At 41.2% G+C, this 26,277-nt stretch overlaps 1 protein-coding gene across 8 annotated transcripts in view; it reads left to right on the forward strand.

The window, feature by feature from the left end:
- Positions 1 to 13,685: 13,685 nt before the first annotated feature.
- Positions 13,686 to 26,277, forward strand: part of ABI1 (abl interactor 1) — a 97,236-nt gene continuing 84,644 nt past the window's right edge. For 6 of the 8 annotated variants that reach the window (XM_084870316.1, XM_084870318.1, XM_084870320.1 and 3 more), the window contains exon 1: positions 13,696 to 13,950. In XM_084870316.1, the coding sequence (XP_084726442.1) occupies positions 13,834 to 13,950 (117 nt within the window). In that variant the 5' untranslated portion in view covers positions 13,696 to 13,833. Of the gene's footprint in view, positions 13,951 to 26,277 lie in introns of all 8 variants that reach the window. The other 2 variants (XM_084870317.1, XM_084870319.1) reach the window with 1 other exon arrangement.

Consider the following 26,277-nt stretch of genomic DNA (forward strand, 5'->3'; position numbering starts at 1 on the left):
AATGCCAAGAGCAAAAGACAAAGAGAGAATCTTACAAGCAGCAAGAGAAAAACAGTTGGCCAGACAGGAGTGGCAAGAAATATTCAAAGTGATGAATTGCAAGAACCTACAACGAAGATTACCCAGCAAAGCTATCATTCAGAATTGAAGGGCAGATAAAGAGCTTTACAGATAAGAAAAAGCTAAGAGTTCATCACCACTATACCAGTATTATATGAAATGCTAAAAGGTATTCTGTAAGAAGAGGAAGAAGAAGAAAAAAGTAAATATAAAAAAATATATCTATCAACAAGTGAATCTAAAAGTCAAGTGAATTAAAAATCAGAGGAACAGAATAAACTGGTGAATATAATAGAATCAGGGGCAAAGAAAGAGAGTGGATTGGTAATTATCAGGGGGAAAGGGGTGTGGGGGGTGCAGGAAGAGACTGGACAAAAATTGCACACCTATGGATGAGGACAGTGCGGAGAGGTAAGGGCAGAAGGCAGGGTGGGTATCAGGTGGAGGGGAGCTATGGGGGGAAAAAGGAGAAACAATTGTAATAATCTGGACAATAAAGATTTATTATAAAAAATATAAATTAAATTATAAAAACTTAAAAAAAAAAAAAAAGAAAGAAAGAAAATCTCAAGGGATATTTTTAGGAGCCAGGACTAGAAGTTGCAAAAACCACTTTCCACCAACATTTCATTAATCCCACTTAAATTTAAGCAATTTTAGTCTGTCTAAATATGCAGAGGCCCTTGCTGGTTTGGCTCAGTGGATAGAACATTGGCCTGCAGACTGAAGGGTCCTAGTACAATTCTGGTCAAGGGCACATGCCTGGGTTGTGGGCTCCAGCCCCAGTAGGAGGTGTGCAAGAGGCAGCCAATTAGTGATTCTCTTTCATCATTGTTGTTTCTATTTCTCCCTCTCTCTTCTTCTCTGAAATTAATAAAAATATATTTTTAAAAATTGTCTCTTTAAAAAATAATAAATATGTAAGGGGGAAAATTAGACTTGGTGAACGAATAGCAATTTCCATCACAAATAATTGGTCCTGAAAAATAGCATACTTAACAATCAGTAGCATTTAATAAGTGTGATGTTGACTGAAAAAAAAAACACACTAGTTTAGTGGGTCAGAATAAAGAACCCAAATATATGCAGGCATTAAAAATTAGTGGAGCTTAGCTGGTGTGGCTCAATGGTTGAAGATGGACCTATGAACCAAGAAGTCAGGTTTCGATTCCCTGTCAGGGCACATTTCCAGGTTTTGGGCTCCATCCCCAGTGTGGGGTGAGCAGGAGGTAGCTGATCAATGATTCTCTTTCATCATTGATGTTTGTTTCTCTCTCCCTTCACCCCTCCTCTCTGAAATCAATAATATATATATATATATATATATATATATATATATATATATATATATAGTGTATATATATAGTGTATATATATATTATTTATTTATTTATTTATTTATTTATTTATTTATTTATTTTTTAATTAGTGGAGAACCCTGGTTAGTGTTTCTCAGTGGTTAGGAAATTGTCCACAGTCATGGGTTCGATTCCTAGTAAAGGACAGGTACCTTGGTTGAAGGCTTCCAGGCTCGATCCTGGGCTGTAGTTTAGGCATATGCAGGAGGCAACCAATCAATATGTCTCTCTCACATTCATGTTTCATTCTGTTCCTCTCTCTCTTTCTCCTTCTTCTCCTCCCTCCCTTGCATTCTCTAAAACTCAATGGAAAAATATACTCAGGTGAGGACTAAAAAAACAAACAAACAACAACTTAAAAATTAGTGGAGAAAGGATGAAATCCTATATAATAAGAGGCTAATGTGCAAATTGTCCCCTAGACCAGGAGTTTCATCATCAGTTCGACCAGGAGGCCAACTGCCTGCTGCCACACACACACACACACACACCCCTGGCCCTGTCCTTTGATTGCCCCACCTCACTCTGATGGGGCAGACTGGCCAGAACCCACCCATGCAGGAATTCCTGCACCAGATCTCTAGTATATAGTAAATAGCAATGGGATAGTTCCAAATAGAAAGCAAAGATAAGGTCTTTATCTGAAACATACACAGAATAAATTTCACACAGATTAATGATCAAATGTGAAAATACATCTTTAAAATCAGAAGAAAGTCCTAGCTGGTTTGATTCAGTGGATAGAGAGTCCCAAGTTCAATTTGGTTCAAGGGCACATACCTGACTTACTGGCTTGCTCCCCAGTAGGGAGTGTGCAAGAGGTAGCCAATCAATGATCCTCTCGTCATTGATGTTTTTATCTCTTTTCCACTCTGAAATCAATAAAATACACAGAAACACACACACACACACACACACACACACACACACACACGTATATGTATATGCAGTAGCCGGTTTGCCTCAGTGGATAGAGCATTGGCCTGTGGACCAAAGGTTCCCAGGTTTGATTCCAGTTAAGGGCAAGTACTTTGGTTGCAGGCTCCTCCCTCAGCCTTGGTCGGGTGTGTATGCAGGAGGCAACCAATCAGTATGATTCTCTCACATCATTATTTCTTTCTGTCTTTCCTTCTCTCTTTCACTTTCTCTAAAAGTCAATGGAAAAATATCCTCAGGTGAGGATTTTAAAAATCTATTTTTTAATCAGAAGGAAAAGATAGTTGCTGTATTGCACAATTCCTAGGGGCACGATTCATATTGTCATCCATATTAATTGGTGACTTTTGATGTTGTACAGCACAGGGGTATCATTTTATGATTAAATGTTAAGGAAACATTTACTTAACAAACCCCCAAACTTAAATTGCAAAAAGAAAATATGGATACATGTCTTAGCTTAGGCTGCAATAACTAAATACCATAGATTGGGTAGCTTAAACAACAGACATTTATTTCTCACAATTCTAGATGCTGGGGAGGCCAAGATCAGGGAGAGTTTCTAGGTGAGGACACTGGCCATGGCTTGCAGGTGGCTGCCTTTTTGTAGTATCTTCACATGTCCTTTTCCTCTGTGTGATGTATGCTCGTCTTAATGATTTTCTCTTCATCTTTTGCTGACCCTCATGACCTAATCTAAACATAATTACCTCCAAAAGGGGATGGGCAGCTGCTAATGAGCCAAGAACTGAAATTGACTAATAATAGCTACAATTTTCCATCACATCTTTTCCAGGAAGTTGCTATTAGACTGCAATTCCAAAATAGTTACATCAGGCAATTTCTTTTTTTTTTTTTTTTTAAATATATTTTATTGATTTTGTACAGAGAGGAAGGGAGAGAGATAGAGAGAAATATCGATGAGAGAGAGTCATCGATCAGCTGCCTCTTGCACACCCCCTACTGGGGATGTGCCCGCAACCAAGGTACATGCCCTTGACCGGAATCGAACCCAGGACCCTTCAGTCCCCAAGCCGACACTCTATCCATTGAGCCAAACCGGTCCGGCATCTTTTTTTTTAAATATATTTTATTGATTTTCTTACAGAGAGGAAGGGAGAGAGATAGAGAGCTAGAAACATCGATGAGAGAGAAACATCGACTAGCTGCCTCTTGCACACCCTCTATCGGGGATGTGCCCGCAACCAATGTACATGCCTCTGGCGGAGTCGAACCTGGGACCTTTCAGTCCGCAGACCGACGCTCTACCACTGAGCCAAACTGGTTTCAGCACATCAGGCAATTTCTGCCAGTGCAAATGATGTTTAGGTGGAAAGACAGGTTCCTACTTGGCCATCTTCCCAGAATCCTCTCTTGAACACTGATTAAACTGGTATTGTGCTAAGTAGTTTATGAGGAATCTCATTTACTATTCTCAAGACAGAAATTTCTATAATTTTCCCAGGGTCTCAAAGTTGGTTGACAATCAAGTTTAGATTTAAAACAAATTATGACCCAGCCAGTGTTTCTCAGTGGTTGAGCATGGACCCAAGATCGAGGAGTTTCTGGTTCAATTCCTGGTCAGGACATCTCTCTGGGATACCCAGTGTGGGCTGTGCAGGAGGCAGCTGATTGATGATGTTCCTCTCTCATGGATGTTTCTATCTTCTCAATCCCTCTTCCCTCCTCTCTAAATAAATAAATAAAATTTTTATTAAAAAATATATATTTATTGATTTTTTTAACAGAGAGGAAGGGAGAGGGATAGAGAATTAAAAACCTTGATGAAAGAGAAACAATGATCAGCTGCCTCCTGAACACCCTCCACTGGGGATGTCCTTGTAACAGAGGTACATGCCCTTGACCGGAATCAAACCTGAGACCCTTCAGTCTACAGGCAGACTCTCTATCCACTGAGCCAAACTGGTTAGGGCTAAATAAAAAATTTAAAGTAAAAGGAACAGTGGAATAGACACTATCAAAGTCCTCTTCTGAGATAAAAACAATGAGAACATTGGCAAAAATCACTTTTTTACAAACTCTGGAAAGTAACTACAAGGGTGATTAATTAAAAAAAATTCCTCCTCTTTTAAGGAGAATCCAAGATGGCTGCTCGGGTAGGCACCTAGCCGCAGCCGCACGCAACAATTTCAATAAAATACAACTAAAATATAAAATGGACATTACCCAGAACTACAGGAAAGTCAACTGACTGGAAATTCTACAACGAGAAGCAAGGAGAAAACCAGAAGGAAGCGCGGAGGAGCTGTAAAAGCCCAAGGTACGGAGACACGCGGCGCGCGCGGCGAGTACAGAGCCGGAGAGGAGGGAGGCCGAGTGCCTGGCTGGCGTTCCCTAGCGGGAAGGAGATAAACACTCCGACTGTGCTGGGCCCCCAACTGCTCTGAACCCCCATTCTAGGCCAGACCCTGGGGACCCAGGCTCATCCATAGGGAGCTGGGCTGTAAGGCAGTACTCGGGGAAGCAGCGAAAGGAGGTCCCAGAGGCGCGCACACAGCGCGCAGAGAAGGGCCGGCCGGCTGTGCCGTAGGACTGCCCTGGCGGGAAGGAGACAGGCTCCAGACTGCTCTGAACGCCACCTCCAACTCCACTTCCAACTGAACTGAACCCCAGTTTCGGGCCCATTGCGGGAGAGCTTACACTGTTTGGTAGCAGGCGAAAATCGAGGGCACCTTTCTCTCAGAGGTGCTTACAACAAGTACTGAAGGACCCTGAGTCTCAGGAGTCGCATAGGGCGGGGCTGACAGAAGCCAAGGCTGTAGGCTCCACCCTGAAACCCCGCCCCCATCAGGAAAGCTGCCTGCGAAAATGCCTAAACCAAATAGATCACAAACGAAAGAAATGGAGGACAAAAAGAGACTGGATATAGAGTTCAAAACCACAGTTATAGGGTTTTTCAAGAGACTCCTAGAAAAGGCCGATAAAATAAATGAGACCTATGAGGATATGAAAAGGGATCAACAAGAAATGCTAAGGGATCAACAAGAAATAAAGAATACATTGTCTGAAATAAAAAATATTCTACAGAGTCCTAAAAACAGAATAGAAGATCGCAAGAATCAAGTCAAAGATTTGGAACATAAAGAGCCAGAAGACACTCCTCTGCAGAAGCTAGAAGGCAAGAGAATCCAGAAAATTGAAGATAATGTAAGAAACCTCTGGGACAACTTCAAACGATCCAACATCAGAATCATGGGGGTCCCAGAAGATGAGAGAGAGCAAGATATCGAAAACATACTGAAAGAAATAGTGACAGAAAACTTCCCCCACCTGGGGAAAGAATTGGACTTACAAGTCCAGGAAGCACACAGAACTCCAAATAAGAGGAATCCAAAGAGGACCACACCAAGACAAATCATAATTAAGATTCCAAGAGCAAAGGACAAAGAGAGAATATTAAAAGCAGCAAGAGCTAAGCAGGTGGTTACCTATAAAGGAGCACCTATACGATTGTCAGCTGATTTCTCAACAGAAACCATGCAGGCCAGACGGGAATGGCAAGAAATATTCAGGGTGATGAACAGCAAGAACCTACAGCCAAAAATACTCTACCCAGCAAAGCTATCACTCAGAATTGAAGGTCAGATAAAGAGCTTCACTAATAAAAAAAAGCTAAAGGAGTTCATCACCACCAAACCAGAATTATATGAATTGCTGAAGGGGGTTCTTTCAGAAGAGAAAGTAAATAAAGATAAAAATTATGAACAACAAATACGTAACTATCAACAAGTGAATCTAAAAACCAAGGAAATTAAAAAAAAAATCTGATGAACAATATTAACTGTTGAATATAATAGAATCAGAGGTATGGAAGGGGAGTGAACTGATGATTCTTGGGGAAAAGGGGAGAGGGGAATGTGGGAAGAGACTGAACATAAACTGTGCACCTATGGATGAGGACAATGGGGAGTGGGGAAAGGGCAGAGGGTGGGGTTGGAAGGGGGGGGGAAAGGAACACTTGTAATAATATGAACAATAAAAATTTATTAAAAAAAAAAAAAAAAAAAAAATTCCTGATTCTGGGAGGATGATTGGGAGGATCCAAGATGGCTGCCCAGGTAAACCCCTAACTGCAGCAGCACACAACAATTTCAATAAAATACAACTAAAATATAAAATGGACATTGCCCAGAGCTACAGGAAAGTCCACTGACTGGAAATTCTACAACAAGAAGGAAAGAGAAAACCAGAAGGAAAATCAGAGGAGCTGTAAAAGCCTAAAGTACGGAGACTTGCTGCGCGCCGAAGAGGAGGGGGAGGCTGAGTGCCTGGCTGGTGTTCCTTAGCGTGAAGGAGAATCCCAGACCCAACAACACTGAACCCCAGTTCTAGGCCAGACCCTGGGGACCCAGGTGCATACAGAGGAAGCCTGGGCTGAAAGGCTCATTGTGGGAGAGACTAGACTGTTTGGTAGCAGGCGAAACTCGAGGGCACCTCACTCTCAGAGGTGCTTGCAGCGAGTACCAAAGGTCCCTGAGAAACACTGAGACTCAGGAGCCGTATAGGGCGTGGCTGACGTGGCTGACAGAAGCCTTGGCTGTAGGCTCCACCCTGAAACTCTGCCCCATCCAAGCAGAACACAGAGACTTTTAAGGCTACCAACTCAGGGAAACTGCAAAAATGCCGAGACAAGGAAACAGATCACAAACGAAAGAAATGGAGGACAAAAAGCGATGGATATAGAGTTCAAACCACACTTATAAGGTTTTTCAAGAATTTCCTAGAAAAGATCGATAAGTCCTATGAGGATATGAAAAGGGATCAACTAGAAATAATAAGGAATCAACAAGAAATAATAAGGGATCAACAAGAAATTAAGAATACATTGTCTGAAATAAAACATATTATACAGAGTCCTAAAAACAGAATGGAAGATCACAAGAATCAAGTCAAAGATTTGGAACATAAAGAGCCAGAAGACACTCTTCCACAGAAACAAGAAGGCAAGAGAATCCAGAAAGTTGAAGATAATGTAAGAAACCTCTGGGACAACTTCAAGCAAACCAACTTCAGAATTATGGGGGTCCCAGAAGATGAGAGAGAGCAAGATATCAAAAACATACTGAAAAAAAATAGTGACAGGAAACTTCCCCCACCTGGTGAAAGAATTAGACTTACAAGTCACAGAACTCCAAACAAAAGGAATCCAAAGAAGTGCACAGAACTCCAAACAAAAGGAATCCAAAGAAGACCACACCAAGACAAATCATAATTAAAATTCCAAGAGCAAAAGACAAAGAGATAATATTAAATGCAGCAAGAGAAAAGCAGGTAGTTACTTATAAAGGAGCACCTATACGATTGTCAGTTGATTTCTCAACAGAAACCATGCAGCCCAGATGGGAATGGCAAGAAATATTCAAGGTGATGAATAGTAAGAACCTACAGCCAAAGATAATCTACCCAGCAAAGCTATCACTCAGAATTGAAGGCCAGATAAAGAGCTTCACCAATAAAAAAAAAAAAAAAAAAAAAAAGCTAAAGGAGTTCATCACCACCAAACCAGAATTATATGAATTGTTGAAGGGGGTTCTTTTGGAAGAGAAAGTAAATAAAGATAAAAACTATGAACAACAAATACGTAACTATCAACAAGTGAATCTAAAAACCAAGGAAATTAAAAAAAAATCTGATGAACAATATTAACTGTTGAATATAATAGAATCAGAGGTATGGAAGGGGAGTGAACTGATGATTCTCAGGAAAAAGGGGAGGGGAGATGTTGGAAGACACTGAACATAAATGTGCACCTATGGATGAGGACAATGAGGGGTGGGAAAGGGCAGTGGGTGGGGTCGGAACCTGGTGGAGGGGAGCAATGGAGGGGGGGAAAAAAGAGGAACATTTGTAATATCGATAATATGAACAATAAAGATTTATTAAAAAAAATCCCTGATTCTCAGAATAACAAGCTTTGTTGTATTTTAACTTGCCCTATTTTCATTCTTCTCTCTCTATCTCTATAGTAGCCTTGAAAACAAACCGCCAGAGCCCTAGCCAATGTTGCTCAGTGTATAGAGTGTCGGCCTGCAAACTGAAGGGCTCCCCGGTTTGATTCTGGTCAAGGGCACATGCCTGAGGGACTGCTGGAGGCAGCCTATCAATGATTCTCTCTCATCATTGATGTTTCTATCTCTCTCTCCCCCTTTATCTTCATCTCTGAAATCAATACAAATATTTTAAAAAAGAAAACAAACTGACCGGAAATCACAGTGCTTTGAAAAGCAGCAATCGAGGACCCATTTGAGGAGGAAGAACAGATTTGGAGTGCCCCCAAAAGTTCCATCCCTAGAGAATTGTCACTATTTGATCTGGCTAGCAGCTCCCTGGCAAAGCCCCATTTTCAGGGCTTTAAAAAAAATTAAATTTATTATGTTGCCCTAGCTGGTTTGGCTCGGTGGCTAGAGCATCATCCCAAGGACTGAAAGGTCTGGGATTTCCTTCAAGTGCACATGCCCAGGTTGCAGGCTCCATCCCCAATAGATGTTCAGGAGGCAGCTGATCAATTATTATTTCTCATCATTGATGTTTCTATCTCTTTCTCCCTCTCCCTTCCTCTCTGAAATCAATAAAAATGTATTTTAAAAAATTAAATTTATTGCAGTGATATTGTTTAATACCATTATATAAGTTTCAGGTGTACAATTCCATAATTATCATCTGTATATTGCATAGTGAGCTGACCATCCAAAGTTTAATCTCCTTTTATCACTACGCAGGGTGGGGCAAAAGTAGGTTTATAGTTGATAGCATGAGAAACAGTTTATTCTTGTATTATTTATTAATTACTGTATTATTTTCCAAAAATAACTGTAAACTTATTTTTCCCCCCACCCAGTATATTTGCTCTGCTTTATCCTCTTTCCCCTCTCCTCATCCCCCTTCCCTTCTGGTAACAACCATACTGTTGTCTGTGTCTACGAGTTTGTTTCTTACTTGATTCAGAACTCACTCGATGCCAATAGCTTTGTCCTTAGGGAATTAATCAAAACCAATCAGTTGAAATTGTTTATTATTGCAGTGACTGGGGCAGCAATAAATGTTGGAGCAAGTAAAAGGCTTACTCAAAAACTTAAAAGGGAAATCTGGAGAATGAGATATCCAAGAAGAGCTCAGAAAAGCATATTTTATAAGTCTTGAACCCCTTGCATGTATGCAGAGTTGTGCATATGCCCATTAGACACTGAGAAGGCCCCAATTCTGAGGTTCTACTGAATTAGATGTGAAGGCAGAGTTGAAAACCTCCTGCCAGAGAATTAAAGACATGCCCAAGCACACAGACAGCTACTCAGCAAAAGCTAGGACACTTCTTTGTTGAAAGAAAGGAAATCTCCATTTAATATTTGTTTACTATTAAAATAATTGGTTAGGTATTTTGGTGGCTACACATGAAAAAGAATTCAGATATTACAGAAATAGCACAGATGTCTTAGCTGGTTTGGCTCAGTGGATAGAGTGTCACCTTGAGGACTGAAGGGTCCTGGATTCGATTCCAGTCAAGGGCACATACCAGTACCTTGATTGAAGCTTGATCTCAGGCCCTGGTCGGGGCATGTGCGGGAGGCAACCAATGGTTGTAGATCTCTCTCTCTGTTTCTCAACCTCCCCTCACTCTAAAATCAATGTATCGATAATATGAACTGCCAACCCTGGCTGGTTTGCTCAATGGTTGGAGTGTCAGTCCATGGAACAAAGAGTTGCCGGTTCGATTCCCAGTCAAGGGCATGTATCTCAGTTTCAGTTTGACGCCCAGCCCTGGTCGGGATATGTTTGGAAGGCAACCAAACTATGTGTCTCTCACCTCAGTGTTTTTCTCTCCCTCTCGCACTCTTGTGCTCTCCCTGCTCTTCCCTTCCTTCCACTCTCTAAAAAACAATGAAAAAAATATCCTCTGGTGAGGATTTTAAAAAATATGGACAGCCAAACCACATTGATACTTCCAAAGTGATTGTGCACTTTTATATTTGTACTAGAGTCCAGGTGCATGACATTCATGTACAGGAGGGGGTTCCCTCTTAGCCCAGCCAGATCCCTTGGGGGATGTCCAACTGCGGTTTAGGCCGGATCCTTCTCACAATCCAGGCTCCTAACTGCTCACCTGCCTGCCTTCCTGATCACTCCTAACTGCCCCCACCCCCACCAGCCTGATCACCCCTAACCACCTCTGCATACAGGTCTGATAATCCCTAACTGCCCCCTGCTGCCCTGGTCACCCCAACTTCCTCCTCCTACCCCCCCACCAGCCTGGTGATTCCCAATTGCTTCCCCCTCCCCCACCCCCCACATCAGCCTGGTCTCCCCATGCAGCCTGCTATCCTGTGGTTTGGTCATCCTTCACTCACCCCCTGTCCGGCCTGCTTGCCCCACACAGCCTGCTGTTTGCTCATCTGTCTGGTTGTTTTAGACATAATGGAACCTGGCTTTTTATATATTAAGATACTCATACATATACCCTACTGTGTGCGTGTGCGTGTGTGTGCATGCGCGTGTGTGTGCATATGTGTGTGTGTGTGTGTGTGTGTGTGTGTGTATGTGTGTTAGATGCAATACATTCTTGTCAACATTAAATATTGTCTGCCTTTTTTGGGATGTGGAGTGGAGTGTCTGGCTTCTTTCACTTAGCAAAATGCATTTATGATTCATCCATGACTATGTTTATATATAGTTTATTTCATTTTATAGCTGAACAGTACTCTATTGTTTGGGAATATGGTTTGTTTATCAAATTAAAGGACATATGCATTGTTCCCAACTTTTTGCGATTATGAGTAAAGTTATTAAAACATTTATATAATGGATATTTTATGGATATAAATTTTCACATCTCTTGGTAAATATTTGCGAACAGAATGCTGGGTTATAAATTAGCTGTATGTTTGGCTTGATAATACATTAATAAACTTTTCCAGTAGGGCTATAGCAGTTTGTAGCCAGTAATGTATTTGAGTCTAGTTTTTCACATTTCACTAGCACTTGCTATTATTGGGATTTAAATTTTAGCCATTCTACAGGCCCGAAGCGGTGGTTGCCAGGCTGGGAGCGGCCAGGCCCGGAGCAGCGGCTGCCAGGCTGGGAGCGGCTAGGCCTGGAGCAGCGGCTGCCAGGCTGGGAGCAGCCAGGCCTGGAGTGGCTGGGCCCGGAGCAGCAGCAGCCAGGTCCAGAGCAACTAGGTCGGGAGCGGCGGTGACCAGACCCGGAGCAGCTGGTTGTGGAACGAACCAGAGCAACAGAGGCCAGGCCCGGAGCAGCCAGGCCTGGAACAGCTCGCTCCTCGCCTGCCCCAGCCCCAAGGCTGCCTCTCAGACATGGCTGGAAACTTTTGTGAGAACTTGAGGGTCTGCTGAATCAAGTGCTGAAGGCTTAGATCTGGATGTGTTGAGTTAGTATAGGGCTGGGGTGTTGATCTGTGAGTGCCTTGGGTGGGGCCTGGATGAGGCTGGTTGACCTATTTGGAAATGTCTTTTGTGTGAAATGTATCATTGGGCATGTGGTGGTATTATTGATATGAGAAAATGCTAAGTAACTGATTTACTATCTGAAAAGTGATTTACTATCGGGGAAAGGGAGGGAGGAAGAGACTGAACATAAACTGCACCTATGGATGAGGACAATGGGGGATGGGGAGGGGGTGGAGGGTGGGGTGGGATCCTGGTGGAGGGGGGAAGAAATGAGGAACCTTTGTAACAATATGAACAATAAAGACTGATTAAAAAAAAACAAAAACAAAACAAAACAAAAAATAAATAAATTTTAGCTATTCTAATGGATATGCAAGTAGTCTTTTAAATTTTGCACTGCATCCTTAGAATGTACTGTTATCTTGTCATGGTTTTAGTTTGCATATTCTTGATGAGTAATGAGTTGAATGCCTTTTCATATATTTCTTGGCCTCTTGTGAAGTACAGTTGTCTTCTTTTGTACATTTTTTATTCATTTGTTTATATTTTAATTGACTTGGAGGAGCTTGATTAAAAAATGTATTTTCTGTAATGCTTCCTCTTTCAAGGGTATGTGTATGGCTTATCTTTTTATTTATTTTTTAAATTTATTTGAGAGAGAGAGAGAGAGAGAGAGAGAGAGAGAGAGAGAGAAACATTGTTTGGCTGCCACCCACACATGCCAGACCTGGGATCAAACTTGCAATCTGGGTATGTGCCCTGAGTAGGAATTGAACCAGCCATCTTTTGGAGTATGGGCCACTGTTCCAACCAACTGAGCCACACTGGCCAGGGTTCTATTTACTTTCTTAATAGTGTCCTTTAATGAACAAAATGTTTTAATTTTAATAATGGCTATAGTAGGCTGACTATTGGCCCTCCAAAGATGTCCATGTCTTAATCTCTGGAAACAGTGAGTATATTATTTTACATGGCAAAAAGGGACATAATGGATGTAATCAAGTTAAGGATTTTGAGATAGGGAGATTATCCTGGGTTATCTAGGTGAAACCTATGTAATCATAGGGTCCTAATAAGAGGGAGGGATGATGGTCAGTCAGAGAAAAGGAGATGTGGTGGTAGAAGCAGAGTCAGAGAGAGATTAGAGATGCTCTCCTGCTGACTTGAAGATGGAAGAAGGGATTGTGAACTAAGGAATTCATATAGGCTCTACAAGGTGAAGAAGGCAAGGAAATGCATTCTCATTAGCACCTCCAGAGGGAACAAAGCCCTATCTCCACATTAATTTTAGCCAACCAAGACTTCTGATTTCCAGATCTGTAAGAGAGTAAATTAGTTTAGTCTTGTTGTTAAATTTGTTATAACAGCAACAGGAAAAAAATGAGTTGTATTTTCATTTTAATAAAGAGCAATTTATCATTTCCCCCCCTTTTTTTGTTAGTACTAATTGTATTCTAGTTAAGAAACTTTTGTCTGCCCAAGCTTGTGAAATTACTCTATGCTTTCCTACAGAAACTTTATTGCTTTACATTTATATTTAGACCTATGATAATCCTGAATAAAGTTTGGTAGCATGGGGTGAGGTCGGCTCCATGTTCAAAGTTTTGCAGTTTCACAGTCTTCTTGGGGAAAGGGGGGGGATGTTTTCTTCTCTGGAATCACCCTGAGGCGCCTCCTTCAGGAGCTTTTAGGAAACTCCGCACTTTCCCTCTCTCCCAACTCCCCTGTCGTGTTCTCTTTAGGACGCATGCGCTTTCGACGGGGAGGCTATGGGAAACTACAATCCCCAGAAGGTAGTGTCAGAGGAAAAAAAAAAAAAAAGCCTGTGGTCGGGGAGGAGGAGGGCAAAGCTGAAGGCTCGCGAGAGAACGAGCAGGAAGCGTCGCGCGAAGTGGGTGGAGGGGGTGGGGACCGCGAGGAGGAAGCGGAGGAGGCGCAGCCCCACAATACTGGGCGGGAGGGCGGGTGAGTGGTTTGTATCCGGGCTGCGAGCTCGGAGCCTCCGCGGACCGGCCGCCTGTCTCTTTAACGCGAGAGGGAGCGATGCGGAGGGGAGGAAAATGGCAGAGCTGCAGATGTTACTAGAGGAGGAAATCCCGTCTGGCAAGAGGGCGCTGATCGAGAGCTACCAGAACCTGACCCGGGTGGCGGACTACTGTGAGAACAACTACATACAGGTGAGCGGCCGGGCCGGGCCGGGGCCGCCGCCCTGGGCGGGGTGTGGAGCCGCCGGCACCGCCGCGGCCGCCGGCACCGCCGCAAGCCCCAGGCGGCCGGCGGTCGCGCTGAGGGAGTCGCCTGCGATACAGGAAGTGGCGGAGGTGGCTGAAACCCATCGGAGGGGAGAGAGAGCACGGGCGAGGGCGGGGGAGCCCCGCCGCGGGCTCGGCCCCCGAGTGGCCGGCAGCAGCCCGCCCTCCGCCGGCTCGTGCCGGAGCCCAGCGGCAGCCTCGGTGCCTCGCTCCGGGAGGGTCCGGGCCGGAGGGCGCGGGGAGAGGGAGAGGCTGGGAGGAGGCGCGGGGAGGAGCCGCCGGAGGGAGAGGAGAAGCGGGGTGTGTGTCCGGGGAGGGAGGGTGCCGCGGGGGCGGTTATGTCAGTTCAACCCAGAGGGTGTGTCTCTTATTTATTTATTTATTTGCTTAAAAATTTTGTCATGAGTCACAATTACACAGACCTCCCCGAGGAGAGGAGGAAGCGGGTGGGAAACGAGGGAGGACGTTTAAGAGAAGTTCGCCTCACAATTCCTCTAATTGGAGGTTTGCATCTGTCCGCCTGCCCGTTTTCAAGTCGGGCTCTCCCCCAACCCCCCAACGTTTTCACTTCCGCCCCACAGTGTATGTCCAGAGGTTGTTAGGGCTATCGTTATTATAAAACGAATGATTTTTAACTGCTTGGGAAATGTCTTAAATTCTCCCTTCCCCAAAAGTTATTGAATTGTTGGCTTCTTAAATAAACTAGAATGGTGTAATCGCCGGTTGCTTATTTCCTGAAGGTTTCTCTCTTTCCAACTTAATAAATTGCATATAATATGCCTCCAAATTGATTACCGTACATATGCAGTTTTAGAACCATACGGTATTAGTTATTGTAGATTAGAAAAAGTTGGGGACCTTAACTACGACAGATACTTGTTAGTTTTTATTTTAATGATTGAAAGTGAATTATGGTGTGGTTGTTTGGTTTATGGATCTTTTTATAAGCCAACAGTTTGTAGTTGAAGTAAAAAAAAGTAGCAGAATACTCTTATCAATATAATGGCACCAAAAATTCTCTTGTTAGTGATAAGGCATGACCAAAATATGCTTTTTTTTTTTTTTAAATATATTTTATTGATTTTGTACAGAGAGGAAGGGAGAGAGATAGAGAGTTAGAAACATCGATGAGAGAGAGTCATCGATCAGTTGCCTCTTGCACACCCCCTACAGGGGATATGCCCGCAACCAAGGTACATGCCCTTGACTGGAATCGAACCCGGGTCCCTTCAGTCCCCAAGCCGACGCTCTATCCATTGAGCTAAACCGGTCCCGGCCAAAATATGCTTTGAAAGATTAGGATTATTGCAATTCAGAACTAAAGTATTTATAGAAAGCCTCCCATGTGATTATCATTTTTAAGAACCAGTAGTTTCTATGTTGGCAAATGCTTTTCCTCCTCCTTATTTTTAGAAGGAGATTCTGTTTTCAGAATATTTTGAATATTTCTCAGTTTCCATATTAGTAACATTGTATCTTCAGTAGCACTACTAGGAATTTATCTCACTTTTTTTAAACTTGAGGAATTTTACTGATAAACTTGTTGAATGACTGCCTTATCTACTGTATTTCTTGTTTTCACAAACTTTATATTTAGCCTTTTAAAAATATTCTAAAGTCTAGGAGTGTGGATATAGTTTTAAAATAGAATAATAACTTTTATTCAACTTAACATGAAAAGCTTTCAAATTGAGGTGACTTAGTTTGCTGAAGGTATTAAGGATTTTAATTGAGTCAAGGAGATAGGGGAGGAAGTTAATTTGCCCCCATTCTAGAAGTAATTTCTTTATAGAAGTCAGAAGATAAGTACTTCACAAAGGTGGCTTTTTTTATTTGTTTGTTTTGCATGTTGGAAAGTCTGACAAATATATGGTGTGGTAACTACTAAGTATTGGCAAATGCAAACATGTTTTATCCTGTCTGGTAGTTGGATAAACTATTTCTTTTCCAGGTAGTTGTCTGCTGTAAAGGTCTCCCCCCCCCCCCCCCCCCCCACACACACACCTGACCGCTTTCCTTTTCCTGCTACCATCATGTAACTTTGAAGCACTTTTAGACTTATTGGTAATATCCCTGATTAAAATAAGCCATATTATTTCTCATGTAGCCTCTTTTAAACATGGTAGTACTATTAGTACCATGGTACCAAGAGCCACCAGTAGTGGCTCCAATTTTCTTTTTTGTGGTCCTAAACTTTACATCAGTGAGGTATTTTAGTGTTACTGGGGGAAAGAGATGTTTATTTTAGTAGTCTTTCAACTTTGGACTGCATGATGCATTAGGTGCCATCCTGAGGCTCAGACAGGCTTAGAAAAAGATGAAGATTTTGTGGAAGTTGATGTGGTAGCTGATTTGTGAGCTGTTGTACTGCTAACTTTGGTGCTGTGCATAGGGTACCAAGAAAACTAAAAATACTAATTTGAATGTCTTTTGAGATCTTTCTGTATTATTTGTATACTTAGTTGGGTTATAATCAGCACCCTACATAAATAATCTCCTCTCAGGGAAAATATGTTGCTAACGTTTTGAGAATTTTCTTAAGGTTAGTTAAATTATTGCCTAGGTGATTTTTATATTGAGAATTCCGTTTTCATTTTGCTGTTTTTCTACAATTTGGAAGTACAGTCCAGTTACACCAAAGTATTTTTTAAAAATAGATTCTTATTAATTTCAAAGAGGAAGGGAAAAAGAGATATATAGAAACATGAATGATGAGCTAAACATTGATTCGCTGCCTTCCTGCATGCCCCCCACCAGGGATCGGGCCCACAGCCCAGGCAATGTGCTCCTGACCTGAATAGAACCTGGGGTCCTTCAGTTGGCATTCTGATGTTCTGTCCGCTGAGCCAAACCAGCTAGGCTAGATTTCTAAGGTGTTTCGTTGACAGGTTCTTTTGGCTGTAGTGTGGTTGAGTCTTTGAGTTCTTCATTAGTTTTTTTTTTTTACTTCCTAATGACTTTAATTATTAAATTGTACTATTAATAGCAAAATTTGTCCAAAAAGTACATTCTCTCAAACAGGACAGGATTTTTGAAATTGTTTCAGGGAAATAACATTTAAAATAGAAAGTGTTTTTTATAGAGAGACAAAGAAAAATCTTTGCCTTTTTTCCATCTTTTGGCCAGTTTGAATGTTTTTAGTAGATTATGTCAAGGACAGTTGGTCTTCAATTTGAACACACTTATCTAGACAGTTCTATTCACTCTACTAAAGGTCCACGCTGCCTTTATCATGGAGACTATTGTGGGGGAATAGGAAGTGAGCTAAGCTAAAATGAGTAGAGACTGCTTAAGAAAGGTTTCTCAGAATGCAAATTGCTATGTTGGGTAAGGGCAGAAACATCTTAATTTAAAATTTTGACTTGGATTTCCTTCAATAAATGAGTTTTATTTAGGTTAACAAGTATATCTTAAAGTTTGGGAATATAAAAGGGATCTCATCAGTGAGTTACTTAGTAGTTTATTTCTTCCTCCTATGACATCAGTTTATGCTCATTTGCTCATTGTGCACACTTTATCTTGGAGAAGATATTTTTGAGTAGGAGCACTTTGGAATAGGTAAAAGCTAAAATTTCTGTACTGAACAATTTATACCAATTTATAAATGAAGTCAATTATTAAAATACTTATTTATCATGAGCAATTTAAGGTTCAGAGTAATTCAGTACTTAAAGTTCCATATCTCATAAGAGATAATGCCTAGAATCAAATGCAGATTTTCTGATTGTATATTCTAAGTTCTATTTAATGAATGCTGAGTTAGGGTGCTTACTGCAGGATAGGGGATACAAAAAGATGGTAACAGAGAAGGTAATAAAGAAGGGATGCGGGTAATATACATACTTCTATTTATTGAGTACTTATTTTTGTCATAGATGCTGCTTGTTGATTTGTATTATCTTTACTCCTTGTAAAACCTCTCTATGATAGACAATATTCTCTTTCTCTCTTTTTTTTAAAGATTTATTTATTTATTTATTTATTTATTTATTTATTTATTTTTACAGAGAGGAAGGGAGAGGAATAGAGTTAGAAACATCAGTGAGAGAGAAACATCGATCAGTTGTTGCCTCCTGCACACCTCCTACTGAGGATGTGCCCACGACCAACGTACATGGCATGACCGGAATCAAACCTGGGATCTCGCAGTCTGCAGGCTGACGCTCTATCCATTGAGCCAAACCGGTTAGGGAAAGCAATATTCTCTTAAAAATCTGGAAATTAGGACTCAAAAAAGTTAAGTGAATTTTGTTGGATCAGATAGTAATTGGCAGCTAGGATTTCTGCCCAACTCTGACAGGTTCCACAGGTTCCACAGCTGTGCTCTTTCTATACCACACTGCCTCCAGCTGTAAATGAGTCTAGAACTCAGACTATGTTTAGAAATGACTCTTGTTGGGCATGTCTGGAACTATTTACCTGACAACTATTTTACCATTTTTTTCTCCTGAATTCCAAGTGGCAAATATAACAACTGGTATGTGTGTAATTTGGGGATGGTTGCTTTGGCAATTGAAGTGTTGAATTATAGGAATTATAGACTATTTTTTCCCTGAGCTCAGTGGATCCTTTTTCTTTCTGTGTATCCTTATCTGTTTTTTTCTTTCTTTCTATCTTTTTTTTTTTTTTTTGATATATTTTATTGATTTTTGACAGGAAGAAAAGAGGGATAAAGAGTTAGAAACATCGATGAGAGAGAATCATCGATCAGCTGCCTCTTGCACACCCCTACTGGGGATGTGCTCACAACTAACTGGAATCGAACCTGGGACCTTTCAGTCCGCAGGCCGACACTCTATCCACTGAGCCAAACCAGTTTTGGCCTTACCTGTGGTTTTTTTTTTTTTTTTCCCCCCCTATTCGGATTCAGCTTTACTTTGATTATAAAATTTGTAAAACCATTAGAAGTTAACAAAACAAAATGTTTTGGCCCAGACCAGTTTGGCTCAGCGGTAGAGTGGTAGAGCGGTAGAGCGTCTGTCTGCGGACTGAAGGGTCCCAGGTTCGATTCCGGTCAAGGGCATGTACCTTGGTTGCGGGCACATCCCCAGTAGGGGGTGTGCAAGAGGCAGCTGGTCAATGTTTCTCTCTCATCGACGTTTTTGGCTCTCTATCTCTCTCCCTTCCTCTCTGTAAAAAATCAATTAAGTATATAAAAAAAATTAAAAAAATGTTTTGGAACATTTTGATTTCTACACAAACTAGATTCAGGCAAAAATAGACAGTGATTGAAGAGATTAGGACATATTGGATAGTTCTGGGTAGAACTTTTACAGTTGCACTTTTGTTTTTATTTATTTTTTTAATCCTCCGAGGATATTTTCCCATTGATTTTTAGAGTAGAAGAAAGAGGGAAAGACAGAATTATTGATGTAAAAGAAACATTGGTTGCGAGCAGGGGAGGAACCTGCAACCAAGGTACATGCTCTAAGAACTCCCATGGAATCCTTTATATTTCCTCTGTAACACGCATTATTCCTGTTTGACAATTGATGCTGTTCTCTAAGAAAGCAGGTCTAGGCTTTTCTTGTATATTTCTGTTTCTCCAGTGCCTGCCCAATGCCTAGCACATAAAGCTCTCAAAAGTTTACATGGACTGTACAAGCAGTGTGGAAACTTGGTTCTGTTTCTCATTCTATATTTTCACCAGCATTTAACTATACTTAATCCTCTATAAAACGATATTTGAATCAGATTATGTCCAAAGTGACAATTCTGATGGTTTTTAGTAGTTTGTTTCTCACTTCCAGCCCTGCAAATCTCATGTTTTCATTAGTTTATTTTTGAGTTTTTCACTTTTGTGAGGGGGGAGGGGGAGAGATAAATCTTTGATTCTCTTCAACAAATGGTGTTGGGAAAATTTGACAAGCACATGCAAAAAGATGAAATTAGACCACAAACTTATACCATACACAGGAATATATTCACAGTGTAAGCTGTGAAACCATAAAAATCCGAGAAGACAACATAGGCAGCAAAATCTCAAGACATCTGGTGGAGCAGAATTTTTGCCGATAACATCTAGGGCAAGAGAAGCAAAGGAAAAAATAAACAAATGGAACTGCATTGAATTAAAAGGCTTCTGTCCAGCAAAAGAAACCATCATCTAAATGATGGCAGGTGTTGCTTAGTGGTTAGAGTGCTGACTTGCACACTGAAGGGTTGGGTTCAATTCCCAGACAAAGGCACATACCTTGATTTCGGGTTACTCCCTGCCCCCCCCCCCATCGAGGTGCCTGGAGGAGGCAACCAGTTGATGTGTCTCTGTGGGAACCATGCCTGTGTCCCCAGATAGTCAAGGCCAATGAGAGCATAGAGTCCTTGTTGTAAATACACCAGAATGGCTAAGGTCTCCCTGAGCTTGAGAATCATCAGACTCTGAGCCTGGGAACCCTTATTAGCTTTTGATACTGGTCTCTGGGAAGCCTAACTGAATTGCACAGAAGTCCCTTTCTGTAGCAAATGCTGATGGCAAAGTGTGTCTCTTGTTGGAGCTTGTTTGATCATGTATATAAGCTGTCACTGACCAGGGGAGAGAGCAAGCTGGGCAGAGAGCTCAAAGAAGCAGAGACGGTAAGCACAGAAAATGTAGCTCCTATATGTGTGGGAGAGGCTAGAGAGCTCAGAAGGAGCTGAGAGCTGGTACTGCCATGATATAAGGCTAAGAACTCATAGGGAGCTCAGATATAGCTACCAGGTTAACCAGCCAGTGTGCTGGAAGAGAGAATCTCAGAGGCAGTTACTATGTGAGGCTACAGAGACCAGCCAGGGTGCTGGGCAGGGGAGACAGGAGAAACTGCCACGCTGGAGATTTCAGGTACGTTATGATGTAAGGTGGTGAGTCTAGGGGGCAGTGTGCAGCTGCTCAGATAATAGCTGTGGGTACAGAGACTAATGCTGCTTTTGTGGGAAAGATGTACATGTTAACCAGCTGGTGTCTGCCTGCGTGTCTGCATGGACTTTGCTGTGGAGAATTGTTTTGTCTGACAGCCATATGGCCACTGGCTTCTGCAATAAATACTCATTATTATACACTGCAACCTCTCATGGCTTCTCTGTCTGCCCCACCATCGAGAATTAACCTGTGTTTTTGATACTTGTTGGACTAAGTTCCCAACAGTTAGTACAGTGGTCAGGGTTCAAGAAGGACCTGCCCTGGCATAATTGGGAAGAATTGAGAAGAATACATGGACTCAGAATAAGGTAGAGTGAGCAGTATTCCTGCTGTCTCTGACAGTCTCTCTCACATCAGTTCTCTTTCTCCCCCCCCCCCCCCCCCCCCCCCGTTTCTACTCTTTGAAAAGAAAAGTATCCTCATGAGGATTTAACAACAGCAACAAAAAATGAAAAGTGAACCCTAGGAGAACATATTTTCCAATGGTACATCTGATATAGGATTAACTACCCAAAATATGTAAAGAACTCATACAACTAAAAGGAAGTCAATCCAATTAAAAATGGGCAAAGGGCCCTAACTGGTTTTGCTCAGGGGATAGAGTGGACTCAAGGGTCTCAGGTTCGATTCCGATCAAGGGCATGTACCTTGGTTGTGGGCACATCCACAGTTGGGGATGTACAGGAGGCAGCTAATTAATGTTTGTTTCTAATTCTCTATTCCTCTCCTTTCCTCTCTGTAAAAAAAATCAATAAAATATATATTTTTAAAAATGGGCAAAGGACCTGAATAGACACTTCTCCAAAGAGGACATACAGATGACCAATAAACATGTGAAAAAATGCTCAATGTCACCAATTTATAAGAGAGATGCAAATTAAAACTGCGATGAGGTATTACCTCACACCAGACAAAAGGACTACCATCAATAAATCAACAACAAGTACTGGTAAGCATGTGGAGAAAAGGTACACTAGTGCACTGCTGGTGGGAATGCTGAGTGGTGTAGCCATTATGGAAAGCTATGGAGTTTTCCCCACAAAAATTTAAAATGGAACTGCCCTTTGATCCAGCAATCCCACTTCTAGGAATATATCCTAAGAATCCTGAAACATCAATCAGAAAGAATATATGCACCCCTAGGTTCATAGCAGCACAAATTGTAATAGCTAAGATCTGTAAACAGCCAAGTGCCCATCAATAGATGAGTGGATAAAAAAGCTGTGGTACATCTATACCATGGAATCCTATGCAGCTATACTAAGAGTATCAGTTAATAATGTGGATTTTATAATCAAAGAAAACACCATAATTTCAAGAGAACCACCAAAAGTGCTTTATTCAAAGTAATGTCCATCGCTAGCTAAACATTTCCCCCATCTTTCAGGTAGTAATTTGTGGATACTGTCCCAATAAAACTTTTCTTGTTTTGAGGCAAACCATTCAGAGACTCAATTTTCTACTTCTTTGTATGTTTTGAACACGCAACCTTCTGATCTGGAGTCAGACGCGCTACCATTGCGCCACTACTTCTTTGTATGTTTTGAAGTGCTGCTCAGAAAGTGCTTGTGTCATTGATTAGAACAAGTGGTCATTTAAAGGAGCAAGGTCTTGTGAATATGGCAGGTGGGTTAATACTTCCCAGGCAAAAAAAAAAAAAAAAAAAAAAAAAAAAAAAAATATATATATATATATATATATATATATATTTTCATTGATTTTCAGAGAAGAAGGGAGAGGTAGAGAGAGATAGAAACATCAATGATGAGAGAAAATCATAGATTAGCTGCCTCCTGCATGGCCTCTACTGGTGGTCAAACCCACAACCTGGTATATGCCCTTGATGGGAATTGAATCTAGGACCCTTCAGTCTGCAGGCCGATGCTCTATCCACTGAGCCAAATGTGGCTAGGGCTAGGCAAGAACTTTTAACGTGTCTTTAACTGGTTTTGAAGTGTGTGATGGTGCGTTATCATGAAGTAAAATTACTTTGCAGTGTCTTCTGGAACATTCTGGTTGTTTCATGATCAGAGTGTGGTTCATATTGATTACAATAGCTATCAGTATTAACGGTTTCACCTGATTTTAGAAGCTCATAATACACCACACCTTCCTGATCCTGCAGAGCATTGTTTTCTTTCCAAAGAAATTTGGCCTTGTAGTTGATGTTGATAGTTGACCTGGATCAACCCATGATTTTGTGCATTTGGGATTCTCAAAATAAATCCACTTTTCATTGCCAGTTACAATTCGATGAACAAAGACTTTCTTTTGTGCCATTGAAGCAACATTTTACTGATGACTTTGGTTTTCTATTTGTCTTTCATTCAGTTGATGTGGCATCCATTTTCCTTCCTTTAAAATCTTTCACATTGCTTGAAAATGATCGGAAATTGTTTGCTGAATAATGTTTAATCTTTCTGCAAGTTGTTTTTGAGTGTGACACACATCTTCATCCAATAATGGTTGGTCTTCAAACTTTTTTGGTTGATCTGGACATTCTTTGTCTTTCACATCGAAATCATCACTTTTAAAGCGTCTAAACCAGTGTTTATAAGTATCTTGAGATGGAGCATGTTCACCTTAAGCTTCCCTAAGTATATAACTTTTTCTTCAAAATAAAGTAACGAATGAAAACTTCCCCAAATGCTCTTTTTTTTTTGGCACAAAATTCGACATTTTTAAGTGTAAAATATCTATGATAACACCTTTAGAAAATTTGATATATGAAGTTTTGAAGCTTGTCAGTACAACAAAGTAACATACATATCAAATTGCATATACATCAACATATATATAACTCCATCTATTGAAAAAAATTCACATTATTAACTGGTAAATAAGAAGGATCTCTTAACCTTTGAGGCAGCATTGAGGAACCTGGAGAGTATTATGCTATGTAGAGAAAGACAAGTATCACATGATCTCACTCATATGTAAAATCTAGTGAAAAAAAATAAACTGACATAAAAGGGTGAGACATGGAGGCATGGAACAGATTGACAAATCTCAAGGAAGGGGGGAACAGAGAACGGGAAGAGATTAATCAAAGAACTTACATACTTATGCATAGACCTTGGATACACAATAATGTGTTGAAGGCCTGGGATGGTGCAGGGCGTGGTTGGAGGCAAACGGGGACAGATAAAGGTCCTCTGTAATACTATCAGCAATAAAAATGTGTATATTTTAAAAACCTCTGATTTACTTATTCATATTTCTTTTGTTGTGGTTATGAACTATGCTTCCTACTAAATATTTTTAAAATCTTTATATTAAAATCAATTTTCTAAGTCTTACTGAAAAAAGATATAGGTGATAGTGTGTTAAATTAGAATGTCTGTCTTTATCTCTTGAATAATTTTCTGTGATATAGATCAACAGTGCTGAACTCAGGACTCTTTTTTTTTTTAATATATTTTGTTGATTTTTTGCAGAGAGGAAAGGAGAGGGATAGAGAATTAGAAACATCGATGAGAGAGAAACATCGATCAGCTGCCTCCTGCACCCCCCCCCCCCCCCCCACTGGGGATGTGCCCGTAACCGAAGTACATGCCCTTGACTGGAATCGAACCCAGGACCCTTCAGTCTGCAGGCCAACGCTCTATTCACTGAGCCAAACCGGTTTCGGCTCAGGACTCTTTCATGTGCTCAAAAATATTGAGGATGCCAGAGAACTTTTCTTTAGATGGGTAAAATCTATCAGTATTAACTATATAAAAAATTAAAATGAAGAAGTTTAAAATATTTATTAGTGCATTTAAAATAACATGTAGCATCTGGCTGGTGTTTTTCAGTGGTTGAGCATTGACCCATGCACCAAGAGATCACTGGTTCTATTTCCAGTCAGGGCAGCTACCTGGGTTGCAGGCTCAATTCCCTTACAGGAGGCAGCCAATCATTGTTTCATTATCATTGATGTTTTATCTCTCCCTCTCCCTCTAGAAAATCAATAAAAACATGCTTAAAAAAACAACAACAAACAAAAATAAAATAACATATAGTCCTGTCTAGTTGGTTGGAATGTCCTCTGTGCACCTGAAGATTGTGGGTTTGATTCCTGGTCAGGGCACATTAAGATATTTTTTTGAGAAATAACCATAGATTTCCAAAGCAAAACAGTTTAGTGAGAAGAATGGCATCCTATATAATAAAGAGGTAATATGCAAATTAATCCTCACACTCTCACAAGATGGCTGCCTATGACCAGGCCAGCAGGGGGGTTAGTGAGGGATGACTAAACAACTGAACAAGCAGGCTGCGTGGGGTGACCAGGTCGGGAGGGAGCCCTGAAGGGTGACCAGGCTGGTGGTGGTGGGGTGCAATTGGGAGTGATTAGGCTGGCGGGGGCGGGGGGGGCAATGAGGGGTGACCAGGCCAGTAGGGGGACAATTAGGAGCGACCAAGCCAGCAGGGAGGGTAATAAGGGGTGACCAGGCCAGCGGGGGGTGGGGGTGGGGACGTGCGCCGTTAGGGGCAGGCAGGCAGGTGAGCGATTAGAAGCCAGCAGTCCAGGATTGTGAGAGGGGTATCCGACTGCCAGCTTAGGCCCAATCCCAGGGACATTCCCCCAAGGGTTCCCAGCTTGGAGAGGGTGCAGGCTGGGCTGAGGGGACCCCCCTTCCTTGCACGAATTTCGTGCACCGGGCCTCTATTGGTTCTACATTATTGCCAATTTCTTTAGTAACTAATAGAAGAAAGCTAGATTCTCATACCTGCTTCTGCATTTAACCTGTTGTTGGATTTTATTTTGTATGAGAATATTTGGCTTCATAGTTGGAAAGTATTTTCCATAGCCTATGCATTAAATTATGAATAATTTTCTTTGATGCTATATCATAATTTGTCAGATAGAAGGTTTTTTTAAAAAAAATATTTTATTGATTTTTTTACAGAGAGGAAGGGAGAGGGATAGAAAGTTAGAAACATCCATGGGAGAGAAACATCAATCTGCTGCCTCTTGCACACCTCCTACCCTGTTTCCCCGAAAATAAGACAGTGTCTTATATTAATTTTTGCTCCCAAAGATGCGCTAGGTCTTATTTTCAAGGGATGTCTTATTTTTCCATGAAGGAGAATACGGTACACATTTATTGTTAAATGAAAACAAAGGAAATTTATTACCTGTATACGGTACAGTAGTACGGTGGTTGTCAACACAAACTGGACAAACTGTGAATCCTACAGTATCAAGAATTTACTCATTTATTCAATGCAATCATGTCATCATCTTCTGGAACATCATCATAACAATCCAATTCCTGAATTTCCTGGTGAATTTCTTGTGACTCCATTTCTTTCAGAATCAGTGGCCCAAATCTCTCATGTTTAGCCATAGCACTGTCTTTAAATGAGTA

The sequence above is a fragment of the Pipistrellus hanaki genome (assembly GCF_964339955.1).
Source record: "Pipistrellus hanaki genome assembly, chromosome: 1".
Taxonomy (NCBI): domain Eukaryota; kingdom Metazoa; phylum Chordata; class Mammalia; order Chiroptera; family Vespertilionidae; genus Pipistrellus; species Pipistrellus hanaki.